The sequence below is a fragment of the Poecilia mexicana genome, unplaced genomic scaffold, assembly GCF_051168715.1.
Source record: "Poecilia mexicana isolate PSO_F unplaced genomic scaffold, ASM5116871v1 scaffold_9, whole genome shotgun sequence".
Taxonomy (NCBI): domain Eukaryota; kingdom Metazoa; phylum Chordata; class Actinopteri; order Cyprinodontiformes; family Poeciliidae; genus Poecilia; species Poecilia mexicana.
In genome coordinates this window covers 29,590,765-29,610,098 of record NW_028263378.1, presented here as the reverse complement: position 1 = coordinate 29,610,098, position 19,334 = coordinate 29,590,765, and the positions used below count along the sequence as shown (strand labels likewise).

At 39.9% G+C, this 19,334-nt stretch overlaps 1 protein-coding gene and 1 long non-coding RNA gene across 2 annotated transcripts; one reads left to right on the top strand and one right to left on the bottom strand.

Annotated features, from left to right (window-relative positions):
- Nucleotides 1-5,325: 5,325 nt before the first annotated feature.
- On the bottom strand, nucleotides 5,326-6,353 carry tcima (transcriptional and immune response regulator a). Its single transcript, XM_014975479.2, has one exon. The coding sequence runs from the start codon at nucleotides 6,199-6,201 to the stop codon at nucleotides 5,899-5,901; it is 303 nt and encodes a 100-aa protein (XP_014830965.1). The 5' UTR covers nucleotides 6,202-6,353; the 3' UTR covers nucleotides 5,326-5,898.
- A 4,594-nt stretch (nucleotides 6,354-10,947) lies between these two features.
- LOC148157751 (uncharacterized) lies at nucleotides 10,948-13,340 on the top strand. The gene is made up of 3 exons (XR_015764304.1): nucleotides 10,948-11,406; nucleotides 12,253-12,306; nucleotides 12,871-13,340. It is a non-coding gene; the product is annotated as an uncharacterized LOC148157751 (long non-coding RNA).
- Nucleotides 13,341-19,334: the final 5,994 nt, after the last annotated feature.

Sequence of the window (19,334 nt, the reverse complement as noted above, 5' to 3'; positions counted from 1 at the left end):
ATGTGGAACTCTGCTGTCTTTAATCTTGAGTGTTCCTCAGAAAAGAGGTGGAAGTTAAGCTTCTTTCAAGGGTACTTTGTAAGGCGGACAAGATACTTTCTGTTTGACCTCACGCCCATGAGGTCAGCTGGCTTTTATTAGTGTCATTGTTCTAATGCTTGGACATATAACCCGCCTGTTAGTGGCTAATAGCCATACCGGCTAAGTTGGATAATAAAGAACAGTGACAGATTCTGTAAGCAAAGAGCTCAGACAATAAAGCCAAGCTGGTCTTTGTTTAACATCAGGATCAGCTGCAGTTGGGTAAACAGAAGCGAGGATCTCTACAGCAGAGCAAGTTTGGACTTCCACTTTCAGGGTTTCCACAAATCCTTAAAAAGTCTTAAAATCATAGATATAAAAATAAGGCCTTAAGAAGTCTTCATTTCTTTAAAAATAACTTAGCCTGCATTCTGTGACTCTGGGTGGTTGCAGCTACTGCTAACTAGCTAATAATATAGCGTTGGTAGCCAGCCAGCTAGCTTTTTTTACGCCACTCATGGGTAAGTAAGTGCAAATTCACCTTCACCATTGGCTCATTTCTGTTTCCAACACATACAATTTATTTATATGCAAATTTGTTTTTATTTTTTGTACATTTTGGATGAGTTACAGGCCTTAGATTCCGTTCATAATGGTCTTTAAAAGTCTTAAATTTGAGTTGGTGAAACCTACACCCTGTCTGCTGTTTATCCAACATAGAACATTTAATACCTTTTAGCCTTTTACATCTGCAACAAAATTATTTAATTATTGTTGTTTGATTTAGTTTGTAACATTAATTACTAGTTCACAAATTGTAAATTACAATAATTTTAGTTCTAGTTCCATTTAGCTGAAGTTTTGATCTCTGGGATTTTATGTGACACTCAACACAAGGCCGTGAATTGAAATTACTAGAATATGTGGTTTTAAAGGTCTTCGAAGCTCAGTCCCCATTCCTCTGTTGCCCCTAAATGAAATCCATTGCAACCGATTTCCAGAAGTGACATTATAAGTAAACAATCCACCTGAAAGTAATTTCAAAACAGTTCAAATCCAGCTGTTCTGTGAAAGAATCAAGAGGTTTCTGTGAAAATCAGAATCCAAAATGAACCAGAATAACAGTGGAGTCGTCATGCTGTGGGAATAGCTTTACTTTAACAAGAAGTTGCTAAAACCTGATGGAGTGACAGATTGTACAAGTAAGCTATAATTGCAGCAAAGCTTTCTGTGCATTTTCAGATTTTTAGTTGTAAAATCAATTGTTTTCCTTCACTGGACTGTGATTTGCTACTCTGTGTGCATGACATAAAATCCTAATAAAACACATCAAAGTTTGGGATGTATCCTAGCAGAATTAGGACAATTGAAAGCATTATGAATACTTTGACAAGGCTATTTTTGCAGGCTAATTCCGTTGCTAAGCTATACATCCTGGACCTTCTCCCTGCTCTCCGATTGCGTTCTGTCCTCCAGGCTCGGTCTGTCTGCCGCGGCGTCTGCTCACATGAAAGCCTTTGCCGTGTCTCTGTCTGATGAAAGGCAGGAAGAGGGTGGGAGAGGACAGACTTGAATCCAACGCTGTAAACTGCTGCCAGCAGGGGAAAGATGGCCAGGACAGCAACCTGGAATATTTATCTATCGTTTCCCAAACAACTGGATAGCGCTAAAAGGATCAGGAAGCTGAGGGGGAAAAAACTCTTTGGCAAGAGGACATATGTAATAAAAAAAAAAGAGTAACTGAAATAAACTTTTAACCCTGACGGGTTTTTTTTGTTTGTTTGTTTGTTTTTTTGGCCTGTGCAAAAGGAGACTAATAGTGTTAGCCTTGAAGCTACCAAAGCTAGTTTAGCATAAAGACAGAAAACAGGCTGCCTAGCTGTGATGTTTTAAAATAATTTACTGAACAGTTTTTCATATTTACATCCTTTATTTGGCCTTTCTTGGATTCTTTTTAATTGTGTGAACAACAGTAACAGACCCAGAACTACTAGAGAGGAGTAACGATGTGTTAGCATTGCTGCTGAAGTCCAGGGACAACAGATAAAAAAATAGCCTCTCTGGTTAATGCTGGGGCATTTACAGAAACATCAAATAAATTAAAATTAAAAAAGGATTTTATTCAAAAAAGTGAGTGCCTGAACAAAATGACACCTTCAAAAGTAGTTACTGCATTGAAGGATAATTTATAAAACTCTCATATAATTGCCAAGGATGTGGATAACCTCTGAGGTGGATATTTGCTTGTTACATTTGTTTCTATGGAATTTATGTAGCAACTTCATAACATTAGATACATTTCATACATATTTTATTTCTCTTTTACATAGCTTTTAAAGATAGGTAGGGTGAGGTGTCTGTTCATGCTTGACCCATTTTGTGCAGATTTGTTTTATGTATTGATGCTCCCAAATATGTTTTGTTTCAACCCACTATAAACATGTAGGAATCATCACACATTAATGTTGAGAGATGGAGACGGACACCAATATCTACTAAAACTTGGGAACTAGGGTGGGAGTAAAAAAGAACAAACAGCCCTGCTCCTCGCAAAGAATGTGTAGACAAAGTAAAGATACTATTTTTAGGACTGTCTAATGCAGGTGGAAGTCCTTCAACTGGCTCCCTGCTACTCAGAAAATAGACTTTAAAAAGGTTCTGTTAGTTTATAAATCACTGAATAGCTTTGAAGCACAATACAATAAAGATCTGCTGTTGTTGCACTAACCTTCCAGACCTCTCAGGACTTCTGGTTCTCGTTCTGCTCTGTATCTGAAGAACCAAACATGGAGACGCAGCATTTAGATTCTTATGCTGCTCTAATCTGGAACAAACTTCCAGAAAACTGCAAAACTGCTGAAACACTGAGTTTCTTTGATTCATCACAGATCAGCATATTTGATGTATATTTGCTTGATTTGGATGAAGGCATTTGACAAAATGTAATGTTTATTGCTTGTTTCATAATTTATTATTGTATTATATTTTTATGGTGTAAAGCACTTTGAATTGCCTTGTTGCTGAAATGTGCTGTACTAATTACCTTGACTTGATTTATCCGTCTTATACGGAATTGTTTGTCATTTATAAGATATTGGCAAAACATAAACAGTGAGATCAGGAAATGTTGGATGTCATTTTACTATCGTATTTACTTCAGATGTTTTAATTACATATTTACAATTACAAGCAAACACTTATGCTTAGAGTCTCTTAACAGATAAGAAGGTATTTATGATTTTATGACTTTATGACCAGGGCCGGGTCCCAGGCCTGAGCAAAATCCAAACTAGGTCCAAATAACTGAAATAAGTCAAAAAGAAGCAACCAATTTTTCTCCAAAGATATTAAAAACAGAAAAAAATACGAATCTTTTATTTATTTTCATTTTTTTCCTCCTTCTGTTAATTCTAAAAGGAAATAGTAAAACATAGATGACTTGTCTGAATAGCAATGCCTACACTTTGTACTGCAACATTGCCTAAAGAAAGAACAGTGTTGTTTTAAGATTTCAGGAAATGATTGATAAGATATCTGAATTTGAACTTTGACCTGACACTCAACTGCATACGCTATTTTAGATAACTGCACTGTATTTATTTTTGTTGTCCTTGTTGTACAGCATCTTGTTCTTTATTCTGTTGTCTTGGTGTGAACCTACACGCTTCAGTTCCCACAGGAATCCCCCCTGCTGCAGGACGATAAAGCTCATTTCTATTCTACTCTACTAAGCAGAATGAGCGAAGACACCTCTAGCATTTCTGTTTCAGATTTACATGTTAGAATTTGTTTTGCAGTTAAGCTACTCAAGAAATTTCATCGTATGTTAAAAACGTCTACCGTTCGCAACACACAAAATTTTCTTGTAGTTTTATAACTTTCCATCCCCCTGAAAAAAATCCCTTTTAAAGAGGTAAAATGTCAGTCTGGTCATAAAACTGTTGTTTTAAATAGATAATTTAATGACTGGAGAACTAGATTCTATGTTTTTTCTATGCAAAAGAAAACGTCTGCAATTAACTAACACTTCGATGCGACTGTCAGCAGCCATCTTGGTGACTAACATATTTATTCCGTCAGCTTAGTAGGACTCCTTTCCAAACTCCCACCTGAAACCTCCACACCTTAGTTCACCTGATATACGCCTTTCCTGTAACTCAGCACACATGCGAGAACCGCCTGCAGTCAGATGTCATCATGCACCGCAAACCCAGCAAAACCGGTTTGAGCCGGTAGCGGGACTATCAAGGCAAGCAGATTAGCAAGGCATCCACTTAGCTGATCTGTGCGTCTGCAGTTAAGCCACCCAACACACCGACTCGTTGGTAGGAAAACAGGAGCAAAAAAAGGTTTTGTTTTCATAAATGTGGGGTTGGTTTTGTGCCTGCCTTGGCTGTTGGCTGTGGAAGGGTAATTTCTGCTTTTGTGTGGGATGGTGAAGAACCAGATGGTGACAAACCAAAGCCTCCACACGTCTAAGCCCTGTAATTCCCCCTTAACATGCTCTTATCTAGAGAGCACTGATGATTATTGAAGAGACTCCAATGCAAACACGCTCCGCTCCCCCTCCCCGCCCTGACCAGCCTGAGCCAAACTGGTTTGCGCCGGTCTGGTGAGGCATACTGCATGAGGCGCAGTACGGGGGAAGCCCAGTAAATATTAACTACTTCCTCATGAGTAACTCTGTCTCTTTGAATGTCTTCGCCTGCGTCAGAGTGAAGACATGAACTCACTGATTTTTTTTCCTTTCTTCTCTTTTCCCAAGGAATAATTTCATGGATTTCATGACTCAGCACTGTATGAGTCTCAACATGTGGGCTATCCCCTTTGTTCTAAATGTTAAACCCATTAGGTCAGCTTCTGGTTACCATGGCAATTTGGACTGTTTGGTGCAGGGCATTTCCCTAGTAGTAATTTACACACAGGTCATGCAGGGACTTGTTTTCCTTTTGTTTCTCTGAAATTGAACGTAAAGCAATTTTCTAGTTTTTCTGTACTGCGACAGACTGGTGACCTGTCCAGGGTGACCCCGCCTCTCGGCCAGAATGTTAGCTGGACATAGGCACCAGCAAGCCTCCCGACCCCACTGAGGGACAAGGGTGTAAAGAGGATGGGTGGGTGGATAAATAGTTTTTTTGTAGTTTCTCACTAATTATTGACTTTTCAGCTTCATGTTTCCAGCGATTATTTAATGCAATTCTACAAACATAATCTGAAGGGCCAGATTGTAGAATCTAAAGCTGATGGTTGTGCAAAACAAAGCCATGAGAGAGGTGTTTAATGAGGACAGACAAGACTTCAGGCTTCAGTACAAAACAATGATTTATTTATTTAGAAAAAGGATAATCAAAGGAATGTCACATCAGTAAAAATCATTGTGCTGTCACACTGCGGTATCACATTTTCGTAGTGTTCATACAACAAGATGACGTTCAGAGAAAAGGCATGTGTTCAGGACAGGCATTCATGTATAGAGGCAGATTCTTCAGCACCATAAAGTCTCCCTCTGCAGCTGTGCTGCACCATCACCAACATGGTGACGTGCACCTGCAGGGATGCTGCTCCCAAGCCAACGCATCCACGGGGGGAATGTATGCATGCATTCATGCATGAGTTCTAGTCTGAAGAAAGTCATGTATTCCCTTCAGATTCCCAGATACTTCGAGCTGCCCCGCCTGCTCCAGGCAGGGCTCCGCTGCCGGCGGGTCCTCCGTCCGTAACGCCGCAGCTGCCACGACGCTGCCCCGGCGGCGCCTTCTCGGGCATCCGCCTACGGTGGAGTCCCCCAGTCACATCGGGAATGTTTTCTCGCTTTGCTCATCCCAGAGCCGAGACATTGAGACACGGGCGGTGAAAGACGACTGCCTTGTGGGGGAGTCAGCGCAGCTTGAGCAGCTGCCGGACCATCCCCGCGATCCGGAGGAACTTGTCCTTCTTCCGCTGCTTCAGAGCCATCAGCGCCCGGGCCGTCTCCTCCGGGTCCTGCGTGTAGGAGAAGATGCTCCGCACCCTCTCCTCCGCCTTCATGTCTCCCGTTTTCTGGAAGAGTCTCATCAGCGAGTCCTGGTTCACGTTCTCGAAGATGTTGGCCACGGCCTTCTTGCGGTGCGCCGTGTCGAACTTGTTGCCGTGGACAGAGGGGCTGACCCGGCGGGACTCAGAGGACATGTAGGAAGACATCTCGACTCTTGCTTTTCTCCTGGCGCTTCGCGGCTCCGGACGTGGCGCTCCAACTCGGACGATGCTGAGCTGCTCGGTGCGCGCTGTTAGAGCCGGAGCGGCTGTAGCTGGTTCAGAGCAGGAGCGTCTGAGTGCGGAGGAGCTCAGCGCTCCGGTATTTATAGGCGGACAGTGGGCCGAGCTCCGGCAGGATGCGCTCCCAGCGGTGACATCAGCTGTCGGGGAGCGGGGCAGGCGCCGCCTACAGCCCGCATGGATGTCAGAGAAACAACTGCATGATGAAACCTGAGTGGTAAAAACTAAAGCACGATTTCGACCACTTCTTAGAAAAAATATACACACAAAATAATAATAGTAAAACAAAAAAAACAAATATATAAAACCCCAGATATAACCCATCTGCCTAGGCGGGCAATGCAAATCGTATTTAGTATTTAAGCACTAAATATGAGAGAGTTTGTTTAAAAATATTTCTTACAACACAAATGCACAAAAAATTAAACGTATAAGCATTTAATCTCTCTTTAAGCACTAGTGCTGACTCTTATTTTCGATGCACATATATGCATAAAAAGCATTGCATAAATACAGAATGTGAAATAAATGATGAAATAAAAAAGAAAAACTAATTAAAAGAAATTGGAAATAAAACGTAATAATTTTACATGATGTAATTTTACCGTTAAATGTGCAGTATTTTTCTTTTATTTATTTGTTAAAACCATCACAATATCCTGACAGCATATCATCAGACAGATAAAATGCATTTAAATCTTACTCCTCTGGCTCCTTCCTGTCCTACAGCCTTATTCAGAGATGGATCACTGTAGGTCAGAAATAACCAATCAGTGGCAGGAGGAGGGTTTTAGCGCTGTTAATCATGGTTGTATAGGCGCCGCTTATGCTGCAGTTGTTGCGCTCAGCTATGCTACTGTTGTCTGTGAATGCTAAGGCTAGTTAGCATGGCCACCAATGACGGTGGATAAACAGTTTACTGTAATGGCAAGTTGTTTCTGTCATTAGCACAACAGCAGTAGATACTTGAGTGTGAGAGACATTGTAAAGGGGAGTGTGAATGTATATTCCCTTTACTCCAATAAAATACAGCCCAGAAGAAGTTACCTAACTAAATGCTAACATGAGATGCTCTGTGAAACAAGTTGGTGTCAGCTTCATGCTGTGGGGAAGAGGTACAGGGAGGTCAGAGATGATGGGAGGGTAGATAGAGGTAAACACAGGGCAATAAAACCTCATGTGAAAACCTGATGCACCTGATGTAAAAATGTCCAACTGGGGTAGGAGTTAAGCCTCCAAGCAGGAAAATGGCCTTAATCTTAGAACTGTATTCATGTGTTAGAATGGCCTAGTTGAAGTCTAGACATGCAGTCACATTCAGTAAATGTAGGTTCTCAAAGGTGGGTTTACTTCGTGGGAGTTCGTTTCCTCCCACAGCGCCCCGTGTTGCATGCAGGCACAAATCCCTGCAAAACACACTGTTTGCAAACAACCTCTGCTTTCAGGACTTCATTTGAAAGCCATTTTTAGTAGCCCATTTGCTTTCTACTCTTCCAAATTTGGCCTCAAAAGATTTTTATCTCTCCATTCCAGTCAGCAGAGGGCTAAAAATATTCGGCTTAGATTCTGGACTTTACAAGGAGGGCTTCTTGAACTTTGTTTACAACTGGAGGTGACCCATGGCCTGTGCAGCGAGGCTGAGTCGCACTGATAAGGCCGCGAGGCGTTCCCCCCCACTTCAGACTGCGCTCATAAACAACGGCTGGCTTCATGTTGGCTGGGCTGCAGTTGTTTTCCCCTTCATGTAAAAGTGTGTCCACTCCAGAAGCCAGCTCCTTAAAAGGAGAACCTTCAGAGGAAGTGTCATTTCTATTGGTATGTGTTGGGGAATTTTGTTTGCTGATATGAACAATGAACCTGATCCTATTAGAACAATAGCCAGACAGCTCTGTCCAAATAACATTACCTGCCATTTTTTCCAAGATGGTATGACAAAGGCTTTTCATCGAGATGCGAAAAAATGCTATCTTCCGCTTTACAAAGGGGGGGAAAAAATATAGCTGAACTGGCACATTTATGACCCGACTCCGTCTCTAGAGGGTTACAGAAATAAAAGCCTCACAATAAGGTTTCATCTGGAGGATGGAAACCGAAGCCTTGAGCTTCTGACCCTGTCCTCGTGGCCAACGCCAGCATTGAAGCATTCCAACAAATAACACGTTACATTCAGCTGAGCTCATGCTGATCCCTCAGCTGTTCTTCCTGCAGGGAGGTTTCACTGCCTCCTTCTATCTTTTGGCACAGAGAGGATAAACATTGTTGTCCCTTAAACAGAGTCCAGGTCACTGATAAAACCCCACATGTTGAAAGTGTCAGAAGCTCGACGCCTCTTGATTAAGTAACAGGGTCAGTGGCTGGAGTTATCTCTCTGGAGATAGTGGCAGAGTTTTCCTGCTTCTTATCTGTGTTTATGTGTGTGTACTGTACATGAGGGAGTGAAATGTCAAGAGGACTGTACTTGTCTTTCGAAGCAGCCAGAGAATAATTTGCTACCTTGTTATCTTTGTTGTTAGAAGTCCTAGAGGTTTGAAATGTTCCAATCTGCTGCCTGTGTTCTGACCGTCAGAGACGCTGCACTGAGTTACATAACAGGGAGCCACAGGGTAATGTTTTACAGATGCTATCTGTATTAGCATCTCTCAATGCCTATAAATTTACATGTTGGAAGCTGTCACCATGTTGTGACAGTTTGATATGAGGCAGATGATCTGTGTAGAAAAAGAAAAGAAAAACAATCCAGCCCCTCTGCCTTCTCTCAATGCTGACTAGAAACAACCAATCAGAGCCAGGAGGCGGGTCTTAACACTGTCAACCATAATCATGTGGCCTGCATTCTCCCCTCCACTCTTTGATCTTTGCTACGATACAGCTAGCAGAGCCTGTAGAGAATCCTCAGGCTAGTTAGCATAGCTATCGATGACAGCAGATAAATGGTTCTTCTGTAATGGTAAGTTGCTTCTCTGCTAATGGCATAATAAGCAGCAAGTACACGAGGTTCATTGACAGCGCTAAGGCCTACGTCTTGGCTCTGATTGGGAGTGGTGGATGTTTTCATACATTACCTCATGGAGAATGTGGAAAAGATAATTTTTTCCCCACAGATCATCCATCTCATTTCATATCGTCACAACTTTTTGACTTAAATATGTAAAACACAACTTTTATAAAAGTTACATACTGGACCTTTAAACTGGGGATCGTTGGGGTTAATGCACTAATAGGTAGTTTTTTTCTTTCTCTCTCTGCACCCTTCAGTGGGTTTGTTTGTTTTTATATCGTTCTCTTGCAGTGCCACCAACTGGCCCGGCAGACCTACTACATCATATTCTATGGCCTGCAACTTGTCTTGTGGACTCGTTTTTTTCTTAATCAAAAATACGCCATAGTATCTAACGTGAGTAAAAAATAAATAAATAAATAAAAAACATTTTAAAATTTAATTCTGCCATATTGAATCCTAAACCTAAGTTTCCTCTGCATATAAAATAAGTCAAAGCATCCCCACCCATCCAAGTTCTTAAGGCAACATGTAATTCAAAATGTAACATTTCTACATGTGTATGGTGCAATTCCAATTTAATTAACATATAAGCAGAAAATAATGTGTTAGGAAAGCTTTCATAACACACACACACACCCTCAGTGAGTGTGATGACAGATCTGTAAATCCGCTGTGATACAGACATACCTACTTATTTAGGCTGTTTGTTTACAGACGAGCAGGGATTTTTCAGAGCGTCACTTCCTGTTTGCTTCTCTTCACATGCAATCTCTTCTAACAGACCCAAATATTTCAGAAAGTTTCAGCTTCCAAAACCCTTATGGAGACAGGGATGGATTACTGTAAAAAAAAAAAAAAACATTCCTGGAAATAAGAAACTGTTTCAGTGATGGTAAGTTGAGTTAAGTGACCCACGTGGGTACTGGGTGGCTTTAGGGAAGCATGCAGAGTAGTGATGTTGAATAATGAGTCCCTGCAAGCTTTGTGGCAACAGTGGCAGAAAACATGTCTTTATTCAGGCCAGTGTTTACATTTCACTCAAGGATTTTACTGGAAGCTGTTGCTGGCAGTGAATACATGGCTTATGTAAGAACAGCACAGAAAAGGATGGACATCCGGAGCAGGTGGGAGTCTCTGAAGACTGTGTGTCGGTGTGTGTGTGTGTGTGTGTGTGTGTGTGTGTGTGTGTGTGTGTGTGTGTGCGTGCGTGCGTGCGTGCGTGCGTGCGTGCGTGTGTGTGTGTGTGTGTGTGTGTGTGTTACAAGGACAAGTCCACTGTATTTCTCCAGAGGTAAACAGTAAGTTCTAGAATATTTCAGAAAAGGTAAAACAAATAAAGAAGTTTATCTGACTGAGTGTGAGGATGTGCAAAGACAAAAAAAAATTAATTAATATAATAAACTCAATATTCTGAGAATAAAGTCACAGTATTACTACTTTACTCTCACAATATTATGACTGTTCTGGTAATATTACGAATATTCCCATATTATTTTGACTTTATTCTCATAATTAAATTATTTTTTTATTATTTCTTAGCCCTAACAGTTTGTCTTACATTTAACTAAAACCAAACAAAAAACTTAAATTAATTCCTTCCATTTCAAAGTATACTGCACAAACCAAGAGATGGAACCAACAGGACAATACATCTTTACACTGCCGTCCTAGAAAATACTTTATTATATTCAGAATATGAAACATAAATATGCTTGTTTAAATGAACTGAGCCATATTTGCAGAAACTGTAGAAATAAGTCTTCTGTTTACTCTGTGGTCTGTTTTGTTTCAACATTTCCTGCAATAAGAATATGGACCACAGCAGACAATGTGATGAAACAGTTGAACGCAGAGCCCAGTTCAGATTTCCTTCCCTCCCTCCATGGGCCGCCTGCTGCTCCCAGCTCAGATTAAATGACTGAACGCTGAGTCTCTGCGGACGCCCAGCCGCTGCAGAGCGCCGTCTCTTAACCAGATCAATCCGGCCGGCTCTCCTTCACGGTTGACTGCACTGCGAGGGCCTAGAAGGCCAAACCGAGCGTTCATCTGTCGATACGATGCTCCCCTACCAGGACGCTGAACTGTGCCTGTCCTCGTCTCCCAACCGGATCGGTTGCATCACTCTGCAGGTCAGTTGTTGAAAGATTTCCATGACTTTTTAAACCGTCAGAGAAGTATTTTTGTCCTACTCGTTCTTTTTCTAAATGTTTTTACTTGATTCCATTAACATTTGCAGTTCATACAATCACCACAAGTCTTAGGTTAAGTTTACTTATTTCATTGTGCATGGCCAGATTTGGGATGAATTTTATCCCTTATAATACATAAAATTGACTTTCTTGAGGCTTATATAATGTTAATGTTATTCCGTCATCAAAAACATACCTTGAGTGTTACTTTGATTCTTTCCTGCATATTTGAGGAACCCCTGAATTTCCCATGGCAACCATTCTAGGGTGCTACATGCCTGCTCATACAAATCATCACCGGTTTACCCAAAGGTCCTCCTTGGAGCTGCAGTCTCCAGCTGAGCTTCTGCCTGACAGAAAACCCCTCCCACACTCAACTCCTCCAGACTAGCGGCAGCAGCAACCAGCAAACACCTTATGGAACCTTGAGTCTGAAGAAGATGATGTTTTTTCCTGGGAAACATTCCAAACAAACTACAAGCCAAGAGTCTAACACAAAGTGAATACCTTTACAATTTATTTAGGAACTTTTCCAACACGGATGTTGTCATTTGTTTTTCTGTTTCTTCATTTTGATACACATCTTTCTAGCTACTGCTCATATCTCAAGCTCACAAGAAGCAAAATACAAACCATCTACTTTTACAAAAAGGTTCAAACTTGCTGGTGATCGCGCAAGTTTGAACGGTAACGGTGAACAAACTTTAAAAACTTCTCTTTGGAGGTTTTGCCCTAACCATTTCAACACTTCCTTGTTGACATAATTATGCCGTTTTTCTTTTACAGTTTTTCTCCGTCATTTTAAAACTTGATGATGAGCAACAGTTCATAATTACAAAGGTGAGGAATTGCTGTTGAATGTTTTCATGATAGCTGTACGGCTGTTTGATAAAATTATTATTTTTGATGATTCAAAGGTTTAGTCTCACTGACTAGACTAAAGCTACGAAATCCTCACACACTGAAGTAATTTCTGTTTACTGAGAAGACTCGGCAGAGCGCGGGGTAGATGGTAAATTGCTCTTCACATCTGCATGAGGATGAAATTATGTTGGCAGCTTAGCTGTCTCCATGGCGATACAGTAGAGGATAACAACAGCGTGAGTGGGTGGAATGATAGAGGACTCTGGCTGTGTCACCATAACATTGCTCCACCAAACAAGTAGGTGACTCAGGGCATTTGAGAGACTCCAGAATTGGGATAAATTAGAGGCAGTAACTGCTTGAGAGGAAACTGGATGAGTCTCATGGTCTCGCCTACAATAAACCTGGAAATAGTAGGTGGACATTTTGACTCCGTTCCAAAGCACAGACGGATGTTGTAACAGAGTAAAAATATCAGGTCATTGCCCTGTAGTAAGATAACTGAACTTCCTGCTATAACACCTGACTGTCTTATTTAAGAATCACCAGAGGGAGCATCCCGGGTTCAAGTATCCACCGCTTTCTATGTCGGCCTCTTCTTCAGCGCTCGGAGGGGACAGCTGCGCTGACTCTGTGATATAAGTGAAGCAAACTGACCCCATGAACCTGGTCTGGTGCCAGGTAAAGGAAAGTGCTGGAACAGGTTGACAGTGGAGCCCATTGTTCATTGTGGTGGGAGGCCAAGGTCACGACAGACTGCGGAAGGACGGACGCTTGGCCAAAGATCTGCCGCGAGACTAATGTGAGGAAACGCGCCCTTTGATATGAAGTGGCAGGATTGTAATTTAGTAATTCTCCCGAAAAAAAAAATTGTTAAGGATGTCTTGCGAATGAGGACTGTGTTTAATAAATGTGAGAGATACCACTTTAACTTCCACAAAATTGTCCTTATACTCTATTGAATCAGGTCAGTAGCTTTGAGGAGTGAGTGACAAGCTGCAATATACAACTTATATAAAATATATATATATATATATATATATATGTTATTTACATATTTGTTAAAACTGTCACCATGTCATGACAGTATAATATGAGACAGATAAGCAGTGAAAAGATCAATCTCCATCTCCTTTCTGAGCTACCGCCGACTGAAGAAATGCATTGCTGCTGGTCTAAAACAACCAATCAGAGCCAAGGGGCGGGTCTTAGCACTGTCAATCACAGTCGTGTATGTACTGCTCCGCTAGTGGTGGAGAAACATCTTAAAGTTGCAGGAAAACCATTTATCTGCCGTTATCAATGGTCATGCTAACTAGCCTTAGCATTTTCTACTGCTTGTTCACAAGGGTGATTGACAGCGCCAAGACCCACCTCCGGGCTCTGATTGGTTCTTTCTAGTTAGCACTAGATTTTTTCAGATCATCCGTTTCTTGCTGTCACACCATACTGACCATTTCAAAAAATATATGTAAAAAATATATTTATAAAAGTTACATACTATTACATATTATTTGACTGTGACTTTAAATGAGTTATTTTACCATGTTTTGTTAATCATGACTGATTTGTTAAAGAAAAAAAGGGTAAAACATCCAAAGTGGTTGAACATTTTTCATAGGCACTAAGCTCTTTTCTTTTTAAAACCAGCATTAGATATAAGATTTGAGTACTGTTTTTTTTTTTAGATTATAAAAATGAGTGGAAGAGGGTCAAATATTTTAGTGGATGTTTTCTATGACAACAACCAAGAGACAAAGAGGCAATATATTTTATTGTAGACTGACGGGAAAATCAATCTGCTGGTTTTGTAGGAAACACTATGAGCTCAGAGAGGTTTAAAATGTGGAACCGAGAGTCACGGCGAGTTTCAACTTCAGACTGGTCTGAACCGGTCTGTGGGAAGATTAGTCAGCCTTGCAGTGAACTTCTGTCTCCGCTGAAGAGTCTCCTGTATCTGAGGCAGATAAGAGACAGGAACATTGTTGAGAGAAAAAAAATACAGGTTTTTTTATTGGTGTCAACTCTGAAAATCATAAAATAAATTTAAGAAACAGAAAAGAGAGAAACATGAAGAAAACTTAACAACAGAGGGAACAGTGAAGAAACTAGGTCGAGATTAGTGCGGTTCTATATGACAAGTAGACTGACTTGCACTCAGGAATTAATGGAGTTATCTAGGATTCAACCAAATCGCTCTTTAGTGTGTTTTGCTGCAGAAAAACAGCTGGGAGAGGATCATCCCTCAGGCTTCTTGTTTTTCGATGCAGCACGTGGCATCAGTAAAAACCCTTCAGCCTGTCAGCACTGCAGCTCTGCAGAACACTGGAGGAGGGAAACCACACATACCATGTGGATGACAATAATAATAATGATAATGGTTATTGTAGCAATTTGCGAGAATGCTTGAGGATATTTAAGAAACAGAAATTCTCAGGTGTTTTAGATGCGAGAGAAACATAATGGTTTGCAGAGGAATATTTCAGAACAAGGTGAAAGAAGACAGGGTGAACCTGCATGCGGTGTTTAGTCCTGGCTCATATTATTCATGGCATGGTGGCTGTTCACCAGAGCTGGGGTTTTATTTTCAAAGGCATGTTGTTTTGAATGTGCTTTGTTTATTTCAGACTGTTTTGCAGTGGTTTGAAAATGGCTCTGGGACAATTCATCCTCATTTGTTGCAATGTTGTCCATTTTATTCATATTTGACATCCATTTAAAAAAAAAAAAAATTATATATATATATATATATATATATATATATATATATATATATATGATGTTATTGTTATTCAAATATTTTATATTAGAATCAACTTCCACTAATTTTAGTTCTGATCTCTAAGTTGAGTTAGCCAATTCAAGAAATGTGACGTATTGATCATAATCAGTAAGTCATCATGCGCTGGTATCAAAATAAACACCTCTGAACAAGTAGTAGTAGTAGTCTACATGTAGATGTTATGAAATTTATTGGGTTCACCATGTAGGTTCCAAGGGTCAGTAATGAAACTTGGATGATATGAATCATCCCAAGGAAGAAGAATTTGTTACGAAGAGACCTGTACTCTAAAAGTATAATTTGCAAAAGTCTGAAATGAGGAATCAACTTTACAAAACATCCATGCCTTTTACACAATACTTTGTTTTGATGTCTGTGCCATTTGTGCCATGCTAAAGTCCATCAACTAGCCTTTATATTTCCAGTGGGAGCCAAAGGTATGCTTTGTAATTTATATAAAGTTTTGGAAAGTTCCACATTTTCCACCAAAAGGTTGTGTTTGACCTGACATGGTTGAGAAGTAATAGTGATTTGCTGATGTGTCCTGGTTCCCAGATGTGCTAACCCATCCCAGATAACCAGCAAGTCACAAAATCAGGGTACAACTTTGTTGTGCTGCTTTAAGTCTGCTGCTGCCCTAATGCTGGATGTTCTCATATCCACAACACACACTGGTATTTATTACCAGTGTAATCAATAATGATAAATAATGACTTAGCATCACATTCTCACACATCCAATTCAGAATTGGCTTATGCATCACCAGCAAACCAGACTGCCAAATAAATTTTGGATGTGGCAAAAAAGTAAAAGCACGAGTGTGTTCCACTGTTAGCAAACCCCATGCAAATGTGGTAGCAATAACCTGATAAGATTACTTTATCTCATGCTACATTGTGCAGACGCTCTGTTTGCACTAGTTCAGTCACAGACCTGTTGAAATGCTGAAAGTGACTCCAACTGATGGCAACCCAATCTACTTTCTGATTACCTCATGTAATATATTTCAACCACTCGAAGGTACATGCGCATATGCATATAAACATACATATATATGTGTGTGTGTGTGTGTGTGCGTGCGTGCGTGCGTGCGTGCTTAGCCAAAAATAGACTAAGTGAATAAATGTGTATAAAAGTGAATAAATAAAAGTGAATAAACATTACTAGTGTAATTTACTAGTAATGCAAATTTTCTTGAGGTTCTTGAGAATGACAATAATAAATAACAAAAACCATCATTTCTGATCCTAGCTCTGCTCTTTTTTGAACAGGCATGTGTCTGAACAGCCAGATTATCTGTCAGATCAGAGTATTGTTTGAAACTTGTTCGTGCCTCTCGGATGAGAAATGGATCTCAGCCTGAAGGGAAATTGGAAAATGTTGTGATTGTTACATTCATCCTGGCAGCGGGGAAGAGAATGGCTTGTTCCTGGCAGGATCCCGACCCATCAGAACACACACTGTTATCACAGTCTGGTCCATAGAGCTGCATGTGTGTTTCCACGAAGGCCTTCAATGCTCAAAGTGCAGCACTGCATGCACCATCATGACACAAAAGATGGGGTGTTATGAAGTGTAAAATCATGTTATCTGCTCTGAAAACAACATGATTTTACACTTTTACACATTCAGGAAACGTAGGCTTCCAGAATGCAGAACATCAATTTGTCTCATTTACATACGAGACTGACAGCGGTAGTCTAGAGCCCCCTGCTGGTAGATCTGACACATTTCAGTTCAGATGTGGTAATGTGACACTATGCAGAGGCTGCCCTCTGCTGTTTAAGAAAGAAAGTGCAAACCACTAACTATTTAATTTCAAACTGGTGTTTTGCAAGCATTTAATTTTCTGAACAACTTCTTGTGACACATTTTGTTTCTTTAGCTGGTTAATCTTACTTTCCATTTTGATGGTTCTGTAAGGATCTCTGCTGCATGAATGCTGCCAGCTGTTGTACAGCGAACAGTAACAATTCTGTTTGGGCGTGTCCGATTTATTTTTCTTGTTAGAATCTGATCCTTTCATGAGTGAAAGCTAAAGTCTTAAAGCGGCTTTACCAGTTCTCTGCAAGAACACGCCCTCACCACGGAGGGGGGGAGAGAGAACAAGGAGACAAAGTACTAAAAGTTTACTCTAACTTATCACCAGAAATATCCTGATTGAAATTCATTGTTCTGGGTTTATTGGGTGAAAATAACCCCTTTATTTCCATAAAAATCTGTTTTGATGAAACTCATTAAACAATGGAAGGGAGTAAAGGTGAATAACGTAGTAAAACAAGATATTATCAAGAATATTTTAAGACTATTCTGATGATTTTGAAAAAAAAAAAAAAAAAAAAAAAAACTATGAGAAAAACAAGAACCTGCCAGCAAGGGCAATATGTTGCCTGTTAACAGTAAACTGCATAATATACTCTCTGCATTTCAGTCATAAGAATTCGACCAGAAGACAACATTGGCTCAACATCTTTTCTTTTCTTAACAAAACAGCTCAAATTCAAGTTCAGATGGAGTGTGTAACTCTAGAAAGTGGATACATTAAGTTTCTTGTGGTAATAATAGACAACAAAATCAGTTGAAAACCTCATATTAGAGATTTACAGAACATGGAAGCATGTCAGTCCTGGCTAAAGCCAAACATATTCTGAATAATAAATCACTTCATATTCTATATATCTCTCTGGTTTTGCCATATTTAACATATTGTTCAGAGGTGTGGGGAATTAATTACAAAACTCCTTACACCCATGGAGTATCCTACAGAAACAAACCATTAGAATCATCTTTGTGTGCTTTCATGAGCACACAAACCCGTCATTCTTAAAATCTCGAAGTTTTAAATTTGAAGATCTGGTGGAATTTAAAATGGCTCAAATTTTGTTTAAGGATCTAAAACTACTACCTGAGCTCATACAGAACATGTTTTTTGAAAGAGAAGGGGGTGTAACTTCAGGGGTTACTCAAACTTAAGGATTTGTAGTTTATGCACATCAAAAGCTTTTGTATTTCATTTCATGGGGTAAAGTTATGGAACAAGTTAAATGAGGAGTAAAAGTCAAAATTTAATACAATTTAAAAGGAAATATAAGGAGGTCATTTTCACAAGATATAGAAATATGGTGAGAGATAACACTTAATGTGTTACATCATAACGCATATGAGTGTGTGTGGGTACGGATGTATTGATGCATATATTTATATATATGTGAACTTATTTACATATGTCTAAATATATGATTGGGCCCCATAAGGTGTCACTGTTCAGTAAAGTTGAGGCAATATTGAAAATCAACAACCTGCCAATATTTGCAGGGTTTTGTGGTTGTGACTTAGAAATTTCACTTGTAGTTAGAGAAGCATAACATGTACCAACATGTACTAGAGGTGCAGAAACTGTACAAACAACAATAAAGAATAAACTGACAGCTTTGAAACACGGAAGCTAAAAATTCTATTCCATTTCCTCAAAATGTTTCATTTTCAAACACTTCTACAAAATGTGCTTTCTGTTTTTGATTAAATTTGCTTGTTTTCTGTTGTAGTTTAACAGTGAAGGAGAGATTAAGGTGGAATGAAGTGATAAATGATGAGAATCCAACTGCAGATCGACCATCCGTAGGTTCAAGACTAATCCCAGTTTATTTAAATACAACTCCAATCTGTTAACGTCTCAAACAGCACAGAAAAGTCCTGTTAACACAATTTAGACATTCTCAACTAGACCGAACTGGATTGCATTCTGATATCTTTGCCAAATCTCAGGAGTAGAGGCAGGTATGCAGAAAACTGAAGTTTAATAAAATAAATAAATTATTCAAATTTTCTTTACAAAAACAAACCCAAAGTAAAAATGATTGAGTCCATATATGAGTGGCAAAAACTGGCATTCTAAGAAGTGATAGTGAAAGAGTTGGTGAGTAAATAAAGGGAACAGCATGGCAGCTGTGAGGGTGGAGTGTCACAAGACAACAAACCACAGGGAGAGCAAGTAGAACACAAAAGGAACTAAATCAACAGAAAGTTGAAAACCAACACCAAAATAAAACGGCTAAACCAAAACACAGAACAGAACCTGGGAAAGAGCTGGGAGTCTCTACAGAACCGGGATCCCAGAATGATAACCACAACCAAAACAATAACCACAATAAATCAGATCACAAAGCATCGTGATATGAATTCAAGTGTTTTTGACTTTTCTGTGCAGTTCCCTCAGATACAT